Below are 16,840 nucleotides of genomic sequence, written 5' to 3'. Positions count from 1 at the left end.
CTCCATCACCCGAACCCCCATCCCCTGTTCCGCCTTCTCCTCCATCTCCCCAACCACCATCCCCTGTTCCGCCTTCTCCTCCATCTCCCCAACCCCCATCCCCTGTTCCGCCTTCTCCTCATCCCCCATCTCCTCACCCGCCTTCCCCTCATCCCCCATCCCCATCTCCCCCCAAGCCCCCATCATTTCCTCAGGCCCCTTCACCTCCTCCTCCTCCCCCTTCACCTCCTCCACCTTCCCCGCAGCCCCCCACACCACCATCACCTCCACCCCCTGCCATCGTCTGTTCTCTTGAAGCAAGCCAAGTCAGCTTTGCTGTATCCACAATCTCTCGGGGACCCTTTTACATCGCCATCTCGGTCCTCGGGCAGCCTTCAAAACTCTATTGTAAGGCCTGTGGCTGCGGTATCATGTACAATGTGCTCGCACATGGGACATCCTTGCTCTATACCTCAACTTCCTCAGGGCCCGAAACTCAGGGTAGCTACGGTGTTACTGGTGGCAATTATGACGTATATGCTGGCCTGGCCAAGGGCAGTCCCACTACCACCAGTGGCAGCAGCAGCGAGACTATCACTACTGGGAGCCGCATGCTTGGCATTGGTGATAGGATCAGCGGGGATGAGCCAAACAATTTAGCACGTTCGTTTTCGGCGCTGGTTTCGCCCTGGCGCCATCAGCAACAAGAGTCGTCGCCTGGTGCTCCTGGCCCGGGAAATCGTCGTCGAGCTGCAGCCGCAGGGGCAGCAGCGGCAGGAGCAGCAGCAGCAGCAGCAGCAGAAACAGAAACAGCAGAAGCAGCAGAAGCAGCAGCAGCAGAAGCAGCAGCGGCTGCTGCGGAGGCAACAGAAGGGGCAGCAGAAGAAGGAGCAGCATCCGATCTTCCTTCCCTGGAGGACCTTATAATGCACGGTGGCAATTCAACAACAAACACAACACGGACGGATGGCACTGTGTTGCAGGTAGCTAGGGAAACAATCTGGGATAAAGTTAATTTAAGCTAAAAGGCAGTAATAAGTATGTATGCATGGGTTTTTATCCTGTTCCATCTAAATTACGCAATGGCACGTGTATGGCTTCATTTGTATCTTTCCGGCTGCAGCCGGAAGTCTATGTGTTCACCATACTTGCTATTGTAGAAGCTGGCCGCTGAAAAGGCCTCTTTGAAAATGCCAAAAAGCCGCCTTAGGGCGTATGGATAGATGATATGTGTGCCATAATATGTATCAGCTGCTACAGCTAGTTTCACTGTTTGCATTTTGCTGATGCCCTGTGTATATGTAATACCCGCTACTTCATAAGCGCTGCCACTGATCATAAGCGCGATCATTGCAATGGCAGGAGCTGGGGGAAAGCGATACCGAGAGCATTGCTGCGGCGTGGCGAATGCATCCTGGATCCAGCGGTGACTACCTGATACGGATTCAGGTAAGCTGCAGCTTACATGCTGTGTGGACGTGCACTAGCTGTAAATACAATATGCACACAACCGACAACCTGCCCTAGCGGCCTAGCCTTGTAACTGTAGCTCAAGAGGGCGCAAGGGGGACTCCCCCTGACTCGGAGTTGATTTGGGGTCTTACCATCCCTCCTGCTTGCGGCTTGCCTGCCTGCCTGCCTGTGTTCTCTGTTGATGCATGACCGCGCGCAATTACGTAAAGTGTTTTTGATCATGAATTGGGCGACACACACATCGTGTTAATAGCATCCGATTCGTCGGCCGGAACTACAAATTCCTGCAGCAGGGCCAAGTGACGTTTTATATTAAGCCTTACCCCTAGCCCTACCCCCTGGGTTACGCATAAAAGGGGGGGTTGTACCCCCCCGTTTATGCCATAGAGCTTGGATTTTGCAATCAAACTGACAAAATCCCCCGCAAAACATTTCCTTCCTGCCGGCGCTCTATACGCTAGGTGTCTGGATCTGTTTGGTGGAGGTGGGTGGTAGTGGACATGGAGCCGCCATATGTCATCGGGCAGCTATTCGTATCCAAGACCACAATAACCCTTGCCGATCCCATCACTGCCGTCAAGGTACCATCCCTGCGCTACCTGCTCCTCCAGCTCAACCTGTCTGAGCCCCTTCGGGACTTTGACCTGTCATCAGCTTTGCAGCTGTCTGGAACTGCAACCCTTCTTAGTGCGAAATGCTTCGTGTCAGCCGAAATGGCGGCTGAAGTGGCTAAGGCGACACCAATGGAAATGGCAGCGGTTGGGAGCGCGCCAACGGCGATGGATGGCAGCTGGCAACCTCCCCCGATCCAGCGGCCAGCATCAGCCCAGCTTGGCCAAGCTGCACTATTCGCAGCAGCATCAGGTCTTTCTTATGTGCAATCATGCTTAGCGGTGTTGTTTGCTTCTGAGGGCGACAAACCATCGATTACCGTATTGAATGGTTCTATGGTGACGGATCTGGCGGGCAATCCAGTGTCCAGGTGAGGGGACGGCATACACGGCATCACGGCATCTGCAAATAAATTTAGGGGGCATAGAAATCTGATCAATCCACATCGTCTGTTGTCAAGGTTATAAACACATCTCATGTGCAATATTATAATATTGGTGTTACAATTTTCGCGGCAGCAGCACGTGCCACGTTCAGCTGGCCTGCGAGTTGCCTTACAGGCAAAGTACTGTGTGATGCACGAGTACTGTGTGATGCACGAGTACTGTGTGATGCACGAGTACTGTGTGATGCACGATGCATGTCTTAGACATCGAGTTGTGGACTATCATATGCGTGTAGCATGGAGGGCCGCCTGGTTATCTCTGACACGTGCGTGGCTGTCACGCACTGTAGTAGCTGGTACACAGTACGGCACGCATATCAACTACAATTACGCGCGAAGCGCTTGATCAGCATCTCGACAGGCTTTTTCATCAGCGGCCAGCTACTACAAGCACGGTCAGAAGCCGCGGGTCAGGCCACGAAAGGCTGACGTGCATGTTGCTAGATAGTCGGTGGTTTGCTGGCTTAGAGATGCACAAGTTCAAGGGAATTACATCGTTAGAAGGCTACAGTAGTTACATCTGTAACGATAATGAGCTTGGATAAAAGCAAATACTGGATTTATATGCATGCGTACCGCGCTTCCAGAATCTCTCTGAATAAGCTGACTCCTCGGTACTCCTCGGTAACACACCTCCTGGAAGGTCGCTCCTCCTGGAAACTGAACTTACGGAAGCAGTGCTCGGTTCGAATCCAGCTACAATCAATGGTACAGGGGGGCGCTTCATCGGAGTCATTCTTAAAGCTGTTATGGTCATCACCATCGCGGCATCCTTCATCTCCCTATGGTCATCACACGTGTCTATGCTGCAGACAGTGTACCATTTTCAGGTGTGCAAGTTGCTTGCTTGTGGGATTTGTCAGCCATCTTTCACCTACCCGCCTGGGAGTTGCCTGATCTGGAACCCGGCACGTACAGATGTACATGGGGATGTTCATTCCGTGAAGATGCAATACATACAACGGCAGGGTAGCATACGCGGCTGTCCTTATGAATCAAATCATTCTGCTGCTTATCCCTGGTGCTTTCCGAGGTAGCTTTGTGCGTGGCGTTGAACCTGGCCTGCATTCAGCTTCTCTAGGCACGAGCGACCCGCAGCACTTGTCTGTTACCTTTATTAGGCAGTCGTCCTATGTAACGTGCCGGGTAACGTGGTGGTCGAAAACTCCCTCGAGATGCTCATTTGTTTGACGACTTGTGATTGCACAGCCTTGATCTGTAATCCTTATGTACCGCATTGACCTGTAACTCGTTTGTACGGCATTGATCTGTAACCCGTTTGTACGGCATTGAAGCTTACCTGCACGAGCTTGACATGTAACAACTGCCGTGTTTCACGTTTTATGTCATTTAAGTTTTCCCGGGGCCTCAATGGAAGGTGTACATTACCCCTCCGCCACCCCAAAAACATGACTTAAATAATTACACCTCCACCTACGTTCGTTCCTGCCTGGACTGAACTTTCCGTTGGCTCTCAAGATCCTGGCGATAACGGCCCTCCTGGCATCCCCTGGCGTTAGTCCACGCTACCGTAAAGTAGCGAGCAATCTGCGGTGGTCCATCATCAGTATTGAGGGTAACATTCCGGTCCTAGACAACGCCTTCAGTAATCCAAGCGAAGTTTACATGGAAGAAAAGGTTAAAGCGGATCTAGGCGTTCATCTGTGGCCCGAAAGCGCCAGCAAAGGTCAAATGAATGCGCTTCCAATAATACCATTCCCCAGAGCCCCACCTCCACAGCTACCACCACCCCGAGCAGCCCGAGCGCCATCCCTGTCATCACCCTCATCATCGCTTCCATCATCATCATCATCATTACCATCACCCACACAACCAGCAGATCCGAACTCCCAACTCATACAACAACACCCGCTTCTACCTCCACCAACTTCACCACCACCGACGCAGCCGTCGCCGCGGCAAGCACAGCTTGGGTACGTTGAAGCAGAGCCCGCCCGCCAGCACCACCGTTTCCGCACCCTCATTTCAGCAGTGGCCCGAAGGACCCCCTCAGCAGTGGCTTTTGAAACGGCCCCGATGCCGTCGTTACTCCTCAAGCAAACAACATCATCATCAACCTCAACGACCATCAATAAATCACCCGACCAAGCCATTGTGGATGAAGTAAATGGTGTGGATGTGTTGCTTTCGTGGCTCCGGAACAAGTCCCAATTTGGCGATGGAAACAACACCAATCCAACAAGCATATACGCAATTGGTGGTACAGCTTTTGCTGGTAGCGGCAAGTCCTTGACGTTTTTGGACCGCAAGGGGCATCCTTTTGCCAATAATAATAGCAGCTCCGTTGTCGCGAACTCAACTGCCGCCCCCTCAACGCCCCCCGATGCATCCAGCAGCTGGAACAATAATACCAACAAGCCATCGTTTGAGACAGAAACGCAGGGTCTGTTGTTCATGTTCACCGTAGTGGCAGTCCTCATGGGCAGCCTGCTCATAGCTCACATTTGGGTGGTTTTGCTTTTTCGGACCTACGTTGGGCCAGATCTACCCTCTGCACTCTACTTTCCTAGAGCGGAAATAGCCCTTGCAGGTATGTAGGCTTACATGGCTGCTGGTGTCAAAACTAGCTTCGGTCTATATAATAATGTAAAACTCCTTGGTTTGATCCAGTTCCAGCCGTTTGTTACAATATTTATTACCTGGTCGAGTCTTACGACGACCTTGAGAACGGGATGGTAATCAATGGAGTGAAAGAAAGTAGGAGGCCGGAATGTAATGACTTGAGGGGTTAGAAGGGAGGGAAGATGATAGTATTTTAATCTTACATCGCCCAACATCACAATTGTACTAATTCGACGTCCGGAACGGGCTTGACCCACATGAGCCCAAGCACGTCAGCCCTGTCCCCACATCCTGGCAACCCCCTATTTCCACCTGTTGCCGCCGCCTACCGCAGGCCCGCTGCTGGTAGCTATTGCATTTTACGCGAGCCACACCCTCAGCAGTGGCACCGCTGCCAGATGGACCAGCAACCGGATTGCGGCGTTGCTTGCAATTTTAATAGTATTATTGCCTTATGTCATAACGTTATGGTGGCTTACAGCTTCTCGCTGGTACCTCGAGGAGGTGAGTGCAACATTGTCAGATAAGTGGAATGCGGTTAGTAAATAGTAAGGCCAGCATTGCGACTGTAAGCGTATCCCTAGCGACACATTGGGGCTTTCGACAGGGCTGTTATGGTCTGTTTGGCCGTGTCGAAAGCCCGCCCAAATGAGTTGGAACTGGGAGAGAAATACCGCGGCCGATCGTTTTATATTTGAGTCATCCCTTTAGGTAAGAAATGATAGTACGGTGGTATTGTAGTATATGTGCTGCATTTTGTGGTATATATTTTGTGGTATATATTTTGTGGTAAATATTTTGTGGTAAATATTTTGTGGTATATATGCTGCAAGTCGTACTATTCGCTGAAAAGGGACATAGAGATGCACTGTCTGCCGTACATAATAATATGAATCGTAATGCAAAAAGCTTCTCACGTTGGGGCAGGTGCTTCACACATATGTAGCGATCGGCATCTGATTCCCAGCTATGGCCAGATGACTATTCGTATGTCATGCTGTACAATCATAGGCATTCGCCTTTGCTCCTGCCTTACCTTCATCACGCCTTCCATGACATGGTCACATGGCCACACCCACAGGGCGGGGGCTCCTTGACGCGATTCAGCCTGGGGCCCCAACCCAAAAGATCTACATGTTATAAATTCATTTCGGGTTTCTGAGTTCTGACCTAGTTACCCTTGGGTTTTAGGTGCATGGCTCCCACGCATCAGGCTTACAGACGCCGCCTCATTCTTCGCTCTCCCCACCAGGCCTTACCATCGTCCATGCTTCTTTCCATGAAATGAAAAGATATCTGCTCCCCGGCCGTTGTCCGCCGCACACAGAAACCCGGCACAATCACAGAGGCTGCTTCACCACTTGGACCACACTGGGATGTGGTGCCTGGTGCTGATGCTGGTGAGCCTGCTGTGCGCGGCGTCTTCGCGTTTTCCTTGGACCTCGAATTTACTCCTTATATGACTCTCTGTTTTGATCGTCGTTTATGCTCTCACAACATAACATTCGATTTGGAGGTAGGCTGATATGCTGTTTTGTGCAGACATGCATGCAGCAGGGTGCAGCAGCATAGGATGACCCACACACGCTGGCCAACCCACTCATTAAAGACCAACAGTTTAGATTGAGAACGCAAACATGTTCACCGTAGTGATCAATTGGCAGTTACATATCTGCAGGTGCCTGATTTTCAACTGCTGACCTGCTCATTAAATAGCAATAATATCCGTGTTTATTCCCCGCGCCCGGACATGCTGCTTGCTTTGCTTGCCTGCAAGGTGGCCCTTTTGCAACAAGCGATGACTGCACAGTACCTGCCAAAGAATCTCCTAGACCCAGTAAGATCCTCTTTAAGTCGGTCAGGAGTCGCAACAAACGCAGTATGGCGCGCAACAGCATGAGCTTGGTTATTGGACGCAGCAGGCACCTGCTCTCTTTTCAACAGCGTGCTCAGCAACAGGGTGGCAATGCGCTGGGTTCCGTTGGGAGCACTACTCAGGTGGCCGAAGCGGAGGCTGCAGGAGTTCAAATGAGCAGCATGATGATCAAATTCCAGCAAATGGTTGCGTCATCTGAAGGCTCCCGGACTTCAAACGTTGGCGGGCCAAATGCCTCCGGTGGCGCTTGTGGGGTTTCCAGTAAACAAGCTTCCCTCCTTCCTCATGCCCAGCAGGATGTGGTCTTAGATAGGCAAGAAGTGCGCCCGGGTTCAGAGGAGTACTATAAAAGCTTACCTCGATATAACGCTGACTACTGGCAAGATTCCACACAACCCCCTGACCACCTGGGATGCAGGACGGAAGCCCCATCATCAGCCAGTGAGGAAAAACCTCCGTTTGGGTGCCGGCGGCCAGTTAGCAGCATTATAGCGCGGTCACCTAGTCGGCAACTGCTTGCAAGCCGTCCTGTGAGTCCAGATGGCAGTAAAGGCGGCGTATGCGGCACAACAAACCGGCAGTCAATCGAACACCCTGGAACTGAAGGGACTTCTGCTACCTTTCTGAAGCTATCAGAGTTGGTTGACAAGTTATACAAATCCACTCATGCAACTCCACAAGCATCCATTAGGGTGAGCACGGCCAACGAGGGTGACATGGTGCAAGCGCAATCCAAGGACCAGAAATCAATAGACAGGAAACTGCCAAGCAAGCATAGGGCTAATGGTACCTGCGGCGATTTCATGGGAATCCTGAAATTGGGGCCCACAAAGTCAGCACAGGGAGGCATATGTGCTAAGCCAGATGGCGTCAGCCGCTGGCCACAGCTTGCTGACATGACCGACCTGCAAGATACCCCCAGCACAGCTGCCAAAGGCTCTACTGCTAATCCAAAGTGTCTACATGAGAAGAGTACGGCAGGTTCACCAAATCAGGACATAGCTACAGCAACGGAGGTTTGTGGTGAGACTCCATTCGAACATATGCAGAGTCCTGCTGACATTATCAGTGGGACCACACCTGCCAGGTCAGCAGGCATCGGTAGCTGGCCACGACTTGCAGACATGCATAGCGCGCTGTTGGGCTACAACGCTCCCGTGAAAGGGCCGCTCGCGCAAGCAGGCAGCCCGTCTGATGAAGGGTTGGCGCAATCACCAATTCATACATCGTCGATATCTCCAGCAGGTGTGTCCAATGCTGCACCATACTTGCAGCAACAGAGCTCAGCCATTGCCAGTGTGTTCGCTGGGACATCAATAATGCAAACAGTGCATACAAATTCTGCTTCGATGGAGCCAGTGTTGGACGACCCTAAGCGTATTAAGGCAGAACCTGATTTGGTGGAATTAACGTTGGACACATCTAACCTCGGTGAAGCCGCGTCTTCAAGTCGAGGTGGGTAACAGGTGGCACTCATCACTCATGTTGCACGGGATGTGTGCGTGGACCAGCATATACATCATCCTCCGAAGCACACAAATACTGCCATGTTATGTACCTCGTCAGACGCTGCACTGTTTGCATTGAACTCGCCGAGATTACTTCTTGACATTTCAGCTGTATGACTGCTTCATGTAAGGAGAAACATATCCTCTACAGCCACATCCCCCCGTCATCCTCTATTCACTCATAGCCACATTTATGCATTTGTAGCAAAGCAACTAAATGGTTGACGCCTCAGGCCTGGCCGTCTGACTGGTTTCCGCCTACTTAAATGCTTGCAGCGGAGGAGATCCAAAATGTCCTTCCCTGGGGCATCAACCACTCGGGTGCGGTTAGAGGAGATGCTATATCTGGAGCCACTTCCGCCCACCAAACGTCTCTTGATGATCCTCGCCAGCGAGGCCAACTGCATACATCAAGGCAGGGGAGTCCGTCAGGCAGATTGTTGCCACACCCATCCAGAATGAAGCAGCAGCCGCAGGCGGTCTCCAGCCCTATATATAACATGGGCGAAAATGTCCAGCCGAGCTTCATGTCATCAAACAATTCTGCACAAGATGGAAACCCGCTGTCACCATCAGGCATTACCGTCATAGTGCAGTCAACCCAGCCAGAGGAGCGCGAACGGTCTGTTCCTATTGCCCAGGGCTTAATTTCACCAAGGCTTTCTGTACATCAGCAGGCTATGGAGCCCTCAGAGTTGCCTAGCCAGCTGCAGCGTCGATCAAGGCTCAGCAGGGCGCATGCGCCTACACCGGAGGCAGGAGCTGAACCGGTAAGCCATAGAAGCTAAGAGCTTCTGGAAGGCAATGGAGTTAGCGTTATTTGGCAAACCGTTGTGTACAGGTCGAATGTCAGCGCATATGGTGCATTCCACCGCCTTCAACCATCTCAGTGTCCGGTTAAAGTTATCGAAACTGGCATATAGTTGCACAACCGATTAATACTGCAGTCAGGAGGATCTTCGGTCAAGCAAGGCATACTGCACCCATCATTGCGACCTTCACAAGGGGGGGACACTATTGCCAAGAGAATGGCCAAGTTTTTTTGGCTAAACTTGCCCATTCTCTTGGCATTCATGTCAGTCCATGCCAGCAGCAGACAGCACATGCATATCGGTGTTCGGCGTCGTTGGAAAGTTGTCGAGTAACACGTGTTAATGTGTTAATGTGCACATTTCATTCGCTTATGTTGCCTCGTGTATATGCATATACCAACAAGCGAAGTTTAAACAATCCGTAACATGCTGCATAACTCCTCGTTATGCAGTCAACCCTTGCAACCTTTGAATACGATTTGAGTTATGTACATGTGCATGCTCACCTTTGCTCCTCGTGATCTCACCATGTCCGTAGGACAACAAGAGCAAGGGTAATACCAAGCACCCCACCAAGGTGCTCCCTTTCATCACTGCACTTATGAAGCTTGTTACTGGCCGAAGTTCTGGTCGCACAGGGGACACCAGCACACCGCCTACTTCACCAAGGCATGCAGCCAGCTCGCAGGCAGGTATGGATGATATGCCTGCAGGACGAGCTGGGTCACCTTGTGTGTTCCCAGCACCATCTCCCAGCAGTAATGCACTGTCTAGCAGCTCAACATCGGCTTTCCAGACCATCAGGCCGCCTAAGTGTAGCTCCAACAGGACACCCATGTTGGATGCTACATTGTCATCATCCACGGACCATCAGCACGACACCAAGGATGGTATTGACCTGGCTGCCAGTGGTTTGATGGGAGCAGCGATAGCAGGACCGATTGCGGAGGCAATTGAGGCATCTCAGGATGAGCATCGTAGGAGATCATCAGTCTCATCCCGTACTCGTGGCTCCATTATGATGCAGCTCCCGCTCCAGATACTGTCACCACGTCAGTCGACTGTTGACAAATCTTCTGTTACACAGCGTCCAAGCAAAGGCTTCGGTTCAAGTGGCAAGCGACGCACGACCCAGCAGCGTGAGTTCTTTGTAATGTACAATTTGCTCGCGGACCCTGCCGCCAGGAGATCGCCAGAGTTCAAGCAGCAAGAAAGTCTTTTGCGACGTGTTCCAGCCACCAGTATTTACAGCCCTCGACGAACAGTGAAGTTGAAGACAATTCCAAGCAGGGCGAGCGGTTACTCAGTTGCAACTGTTGATGGCGAGCAGAGTGACAGTAACGACCAAGCTACACCCACGCCTCCCTGTGGGACATCGAACCTTGATCATGACCAGCCCCCAACACCTTCACCAAATTTGCCCCGAAAGAGGTTCTTGTGGGGCCTTCAATCCCTAAGCATCTTTACCCCACGTCCAAGCAGCGTCGAGGACCCCAGAGCTGGGGAGGTGGAAACTGGGACGGATATTCATGGGCTGGGTGAGACGGAGACGACAGAAGGTTCTTCGGCTACGGTGCCAGGAAAACCTTTGAGTGAGCCTACAGGAGGTCTGAATGCAAGGGCGACTACAAAACTGGTTAAGAAAACTCCAAAGCCGTCCAAATTTCGGCTGAGAGAGGATGCCTATGCAGCATCGGCACCACCAGAAATCGATAAGCGGTTGCTGCCCCTATATCCGGGTAAGCACGCATGCCCTACCTGACGTGGGAACAACAAAAAAAGCCAGGAATTTCAGTCAATTTACATACGTGATCACATACCAAACGAACCTACCATCTTTTCTGCGCATGCTTCGCTGCTAGAGATGTCAGCATTTGTACGAAATCGTCAGCTTGCGGATTTGAATGGGCTGCAAAGATGCTGACCGATGCTTAAAGGGCAGTTGAGGAAGCCTGGGTTGGCGGCAGGCCTTTGCTCAACCTCCACTATCTTCGCTACTTCCTTCAGTGCCGTATATCCAAATAATTTCCATCCGCAGCTAGCGACACCTATCGGTGCGATGTAGTTCTTTCGGTTGCTGCAAGCGTGTAGGTGACTCCACTAATTTTAGGATGGATCGAACCTGATGGACGACATGAGAAAATGTTCGCGTTGTTTATGAATTGAGCGTTTAAGACGTTTGCATACACCTGGTCGCTTTGTGCATGGTTTCAATCCCTACCAGGCAAGACCGTGCCAATGTACATGATTTACTACCGGCCATGTTGCTGGCTATGTCGGCTTCATGTAACTCCCCCTGTGCACTTCCTGGCACGCTTCGAGTTCCTGTATGAAGATGGGATTGGCGTAAGTATTTTAGGCGGGGCCTGGCGCTGGACAATGCTATAAAAAAGACACATAAATGCTAGAAAGACACATCACTGCATTTGTTCGATGCAAGGTTATGTTTGGCCCTTGAGATAGACATCAATGCTTGCCCACATGATATGCCTTTAGGTCGAAGGAAATGCATGCGGACTTGGCTGTCAGTGATATATTAGCGCAAGCAATGTGTGTAGCCGAGGATGAGAGAATGTGCTGCCTGCCTTGTTTCACTCACCTCTCCATTGGTGTAGTAGCTGGCCGCGGAAGCGGCCTCTCGAAATGCTGGTCGAGCGCTTCACTCGTAATTGTAGACGATATATGTGTGCCGTACTGTGTACCAGCTACTACAATTCGGAGGCCCCCCCCAAATCCCCGCTCTGCAGGATGGTACTCAGCAGACTGGCCGCGAAACCAAGTGGATTCTCTCTTTTGGTCCCTTAAACTTCACACACAAAGTACTGTGCGCCATAATTTTGGGGACTTGGGGCCAGCACTGGCAAAGCGTGCCGCAATTGGCAATCCTATGCTCGACCCAGCTGGCCATCCTGTTATACATGGTGGCTTGGAGGCCTTTCCTGCATAGGCAGAGGCTGGTCATGGAGCTGGTGTGCCACGGCTTGGAGTTGGTGTTGTTCATATGTGCGTTCGCGCTCCTGAACGCCGCACCGGACAATGAGGCACCAACAACCTACCTAATGATAGGTAAGCAAAGACCGCCTGGTTAAATTTGCTGTTTGCTCGAAATCTGTCTGGTATGCGTCGGTGTCCACATTAAGTTGCTGTTTTCACGTCTGTAGATTTTTTGATCGCCAATAGGCGACACCCTCGCATAGTATGACCGTCCCTATCTATTATACGAAGGCGTGTCCTAAATAAGCGATCAAAACTTTTTGCTTTGATGAAGTTCTTAGTTCGTTGTTTGCGCAACCATGTACATATCCATTTCCATCGTGGTCACCAGTCTAAAAGTATTATACATGTACATGAGAAAATAGGACAGACACATGTTGCTACTAGTGGTCTGGCTTTGTTCGCACGAATAGGCAAGCTGTAGTAGCTGGTACACTGTACGGCACACATAACAACTGTGAATACGCGCGAAGCGCTTGACGAGCATCTTGAGAGGCCTTTTTAGCGGCCAGCAACTACACAAGCAGACCAACAATAATAGGGGGATGTGCCTGCCTTACCTTCAGTTGGGGCAGGCCTACATGCCGGTTATCCTGACCGAACCAAGAAATGACTCACGCTCATCGCATTCATCCCGGCTCCCCCACGCAGCCTGCCTCCTCCTCACTACACTCGTGGCCATCAGCTACGAGGTGTGGCAGGTGATACGCATCATCAAACGAGTTGGGAACATGCTGCACAAACTGCATTTTACGGAAGGTCGGTGGGTCCACTGGAAACACATTTTGCATCTGGTGCTCCCTAGCAAGAAGCAGATGGAGCAGTTGTGTAGCAAACCAGAGCTGAATGGCTCACCAGTTGCCGCAAATCAACCGCAAAGGCGGACTAGTGGTCAAGTGGCTGACTCCGGTGCTGCTGACAGACAGAAGGGGACAGCTCCATCCAGTTTTCCAGGCTGCAGCAGCGCACCTTTTGACACCAGCACTGCTGGCATGGCAGGGCAAGGAGAGCTGCGTGGCTTTGGTGTCAGCACCGGCGACACCTCCACTGATGCCGTTGTTGGCCTACAGTGTGAGCCTCATGGATGCAGCAACAGCAGCATACCTGCTGTATTCGACAGCTCCAGACAGGGGGGTGGGGACTGTGAGCGCCTGCCAGTGTGTGGCTCAACCACCACCACTAAGCAGCATGCAGTTATCGAACAGGGTGGCGGTGACATAGCACATCAAGAGCTAGCGCTGCAAACAAGAAATGGTGATCTGGTGCTTGGGGGCCCTCAGGATCATCCCGACCTGCGCGCTATTCCCCACATGCAAAAGCTTGAAGGGGAAGGAGATGGTGGTGGCGAAGCCAGGGACGCCCTTAACCACCAGCAAGAAACGGACTGTCGGTGGGCATGGAGGCAGGTCTAGCGCTCGGGGAAGGTATCACAGTCCACAAGGCAGGTCCACATATACCCTATGCGTGCTGCTGCCGTGAATGCAAAGATAGGTAAGGTGAAACCAGCGGTGGATTAGCGCAGGCATAGCCTTGGTAGCCAGGATTAATCCTGTCCTAATATTAGCACATGCATATGGAAGTCTATGGGTGCGTGCTTTCTAGCATAAGCTCAAAAACCACGTAAGCAGTTGCTATGCTTTTACCTGATTGATATTCGAATGTGCTCGTCGTGGTGGTGCTGGATAGTCGAGCCATTTGTCAGTCGCATATTTGTCAGTTGGCAAATGTGCTATGTCACTGCAGCTGCGCTCCTTAGTAGCCTGTACATGCTTCTTATCCATCTGCCATTACTGTTATGCTGCATAGTAGGTAGGCTCGATAACTATTAACCATGCGCATGGACTGTTGCCAAGTGTCATTTAAACATGATGTTGGACAGTGTGTGGAAGGTACATGTACGCATATGGTTCATGTACGGTTCATGGCCATGGTGCGCGGGTTATGTGTGATGCATGATGTGTATATGATGTGCCGTATGCTGTCTTTGGTGTTGTGTATAGCGTGTTGTGTGGCCCTGGTAAATGGTATCCTTGCCGCCTTGGGACGAATAAGCATTGACGAGCTTGCATTGATGACATCAGCTGCAGCGTACATACGTATGTATGCATTTATACATGGTGTGTGTTTTGCCCAGTACGTACCGCTTATCTGGTTTCAGCAACCAACTATCACCGCGAACGATCACCTCAGGGGCAAACTGCATACGACGCACCAAGAGCTTGTGTACATTACCTCACCCGCCTGGGAGTCGATATCATCGATGAGGATAACGCTCAGACGCAGCACTATGCGTCTGCTGTCGCACTGGCTTACCGTGTTGCTGGGACGTTGGCGCGGTCCCTGCCTTAACAGGGCGCAGGCTTTGTTGCCGCAAGTGGAGATGTGCAGCAGGATGCGTTCACGAGGGCAGGCGGCTCAATAATAGCTAGGCTGTTCTGTAATTTCAAGCAGCAATGCAATGATGCATCATGATGCATCCATCACATGCAGACGGCGGTTGACCTGTGCATTTCAAAATTTTCTATTATTGGCCAGCCTACTAGTGAGTTGTTCCAAACTTGGAACGGGCAACTTGAATTTGAATTCATTTACCTCTTTATTAATGAGCTGCTATGGAACTGCTGTTGAACTTATTTTACTGGACTACTGGACAAAAATGGACAGTACTTTTAATTTGTGGCGGTGTTGGTTACTAGTACGCAACACTAGTACTACTGCGCGTGGAACCTGGGCAACGTCCGCTGCCTGCAGGCCGCAGCAGGGCAGCTGGGGCGCCGGGAGGGGTGCCAGGACTCGCGATCGCTTACAGGAATTAATCACGAATCAAGGACGTACTTTATTTCGGAGTAAGGTGCAGCTAGTTGTGGGATGTTTGAGGCCCCTTAATAATTTACAGCTTTGCTATCATCCTGGTGGTCTATATGTAGTCCAAGTTGGTTGAGGCGTGAATGGCGGAGCGACATTTCATGCGGCATTCCTCTGCTGGAGAACTTATTATGACCTGTGCAAGCTCGGCAGCCAGTCTCGTCTTTTTTTGGCTACTTGGGGAGATATAGACATCTCCGCCAGATTGCGAGCGGTTGTATGTGATTGCATAAATATCCCCTAATATATTATGGGATCCCAGCTGTCATTATGGGCATTTCCCTGCCCGTTGAGCATTCCTTGTCCTTTTGAGGGTGTGCTAGGTATGTGTCTACATATGTCCATCACTTAGGAGTACTGTGCCGCTGTCAATTTCAAGTGCGTGTCTCAAGTTACGCAAGGTTTGCTACTGGATGGCACTTGCGTGGCTTATTACGATGCTCATCACTCGCTCGCTAGACAATTGCAGGCTACATAAAGGTGGGAGAGGTGGATATCCATCGATGCGCAGCATGTTGTACCGATAGTTAACGTTAATCCTTTGGATTAGTTTGCTTGCCAGCTGTTGCCATGCATTAGTTTACTAATGCATACGATTGGTTCTGCTTTGTTTGTAGCAGCCATGCATTATACTGAACACTGCTACTTGTTGCATGCATACATATGTAATCCTTTCAGATGCACAGCCTCAATGCAAAGTAAGAATAGAAACCCTCTCTCACTGGCACATGTGTGAAGCAGGGGGCCCCGGGTTATAGATTCACTCGTAGCCACTAAACTGGCGGTCCCGTCCTTCCCGCCCCAAAGCCTCGGAGCACCCTCATCCATCTCACCATATCCATGCCGACTTCTGCGAAGTCAGTGACTTTTTCGGGTTCAGCACGGCACCGGCCTCCAATGGAAACTGCCGAATTAACGGTGGCGACAGCTCCACTATTCCTGGTCTGCTCGAATGTCCATCACCGTCCAGGTGAAAATTTCCTAACAAGACTGCCCGTGTTCACATCTTTAGATTTGATTCTACATATGCTGTACAGAGGTAAATTTCAAGACATAGACCGAGTTCACAAACAGCTTTAGGATCCAATGCTCGTCGCCTTGGGGTGAAATGACTAGCATCCCTAACTAAGCCCTGGTTTGTCACTATGCATATGAGCCAGCATCGCGAAATGGAGGGCGAAGTGACCTGCTGATTACAGAATGGTAAGGCAAGTTAACGGATCACTATGACAACGGGTGATCGCGTTATGTCGCGTTAAATTCGCGTTACGAGGCTTAACGCGAGTTTAACGCGAGTTTAACGCGACGCTAACGCGATGAAACGCGATTTTAAGCACTGGTAACGCACCGGCTCGCTTGTGCGTATGGCCTAACGCACTTCATCTTCATTCGCATGCAAACGAGCTGAGTAATTTTGGCTGGCAGTGCGTTAGCTTAAGCAACTAACGCAAACTTAACGCGATCGTTACCGCGACAAGGTGACTTGAAACGCGAGCGTTACATACGACATACGCGACTGCGAATGCGTATGCATGTGCGAATGCGGTGAATGATAACGCGAGATTTACGCGACCCAAAACGCGACCAGGCGACTTTTAACGCGAACGTATCGCCAAACGCAAGGAATTGCGATTTGAATACGCGACTGCGAATCTTGCGAATGCATGTGCGTCTGCTACCTCTGCGAATGCAT

The 16,840-nt window shown here is 51.0% G+C and overlaps 2 protein-coding genes across 2 annotated transcripts in view; both read left to right on the top strand.

The window, feature by feature from the left end:
- The window catches only part of VOLCADRAFT_95898 (uncharacterized protein), a gene marked incomplete at both ends in the record, with an annotated part of 3,118 nt that extends 2,148 nt beyond the window's left edge, over window positions 1-970 (top strand). The window contains 2 exons of the mRNA XM_002954979.1: window positions 246-699; window positions 963-970. Coding sequence (XP_002955025.1) covers window positions 246-699; window positions 963-970 — 462 coding nt within the window. The remainder of the gene's footprint in view (window positions 1-245; window positions 700-962) is intronic.
- Window positions 971-1,952: 982 nt separating this feature from the next.
- VOLCADRAFT_95897 (uncharacterized protein) lies at window positions 1,953-15,132 on the top strand (the record flags this gene model as incomplete). The annotated part of the gene is made up of 16 exons (XM_002954978.1): window positions 1,953-2,434; window positions 2,800-2,904; window positions 3,153-3,339; window positions 4,418-5,060; window positions 5,427-5,596; window positions 6,420-6,492; window positions 6,870-7,991; window positions 8,214-8,423; window positions 8,753-8,797; window positions 9,053-9,246; window positions 9,827-11,027; window positions 11,513-11,634; window positions 12,036-12,354; window positions 12,934-13,041; window positions 13,205-13,425; window positions 15,034-15,132. The coding sequence occupies 16 exons, from the start codon at window positions 1,953-1,955 to the stop codon at window positions 15,130-15,132; spliced, it is 5,301 nt and encodes a 1,766-aa protein (XP_002955024.1).
- Between the last annotated feature and the right edge of the window lie 1,708 nt (window positions 15,133-16,840).

The sequence above is a fragment of the Volvox carteri genome (genome assembly GCF_000143455.1).
Source record: "Volvox carteri f. nagariensis unplaced genomic scaffold VOLCAscaffold_47, whole genome shotgun sequence".
Taxonomy (NCBI): Eukaryota; Viridiplantae; Chlorophyta; class Chlorophyceae; order Chlamydomonadales; family Volvocaceae; genus Volvox; species Volvox carteri.
The sequence above is the reverse complement of the archived record's forward strand: the minus strand, read 5'-3'. Positions and strand labels throughout refer to the sequence as shown.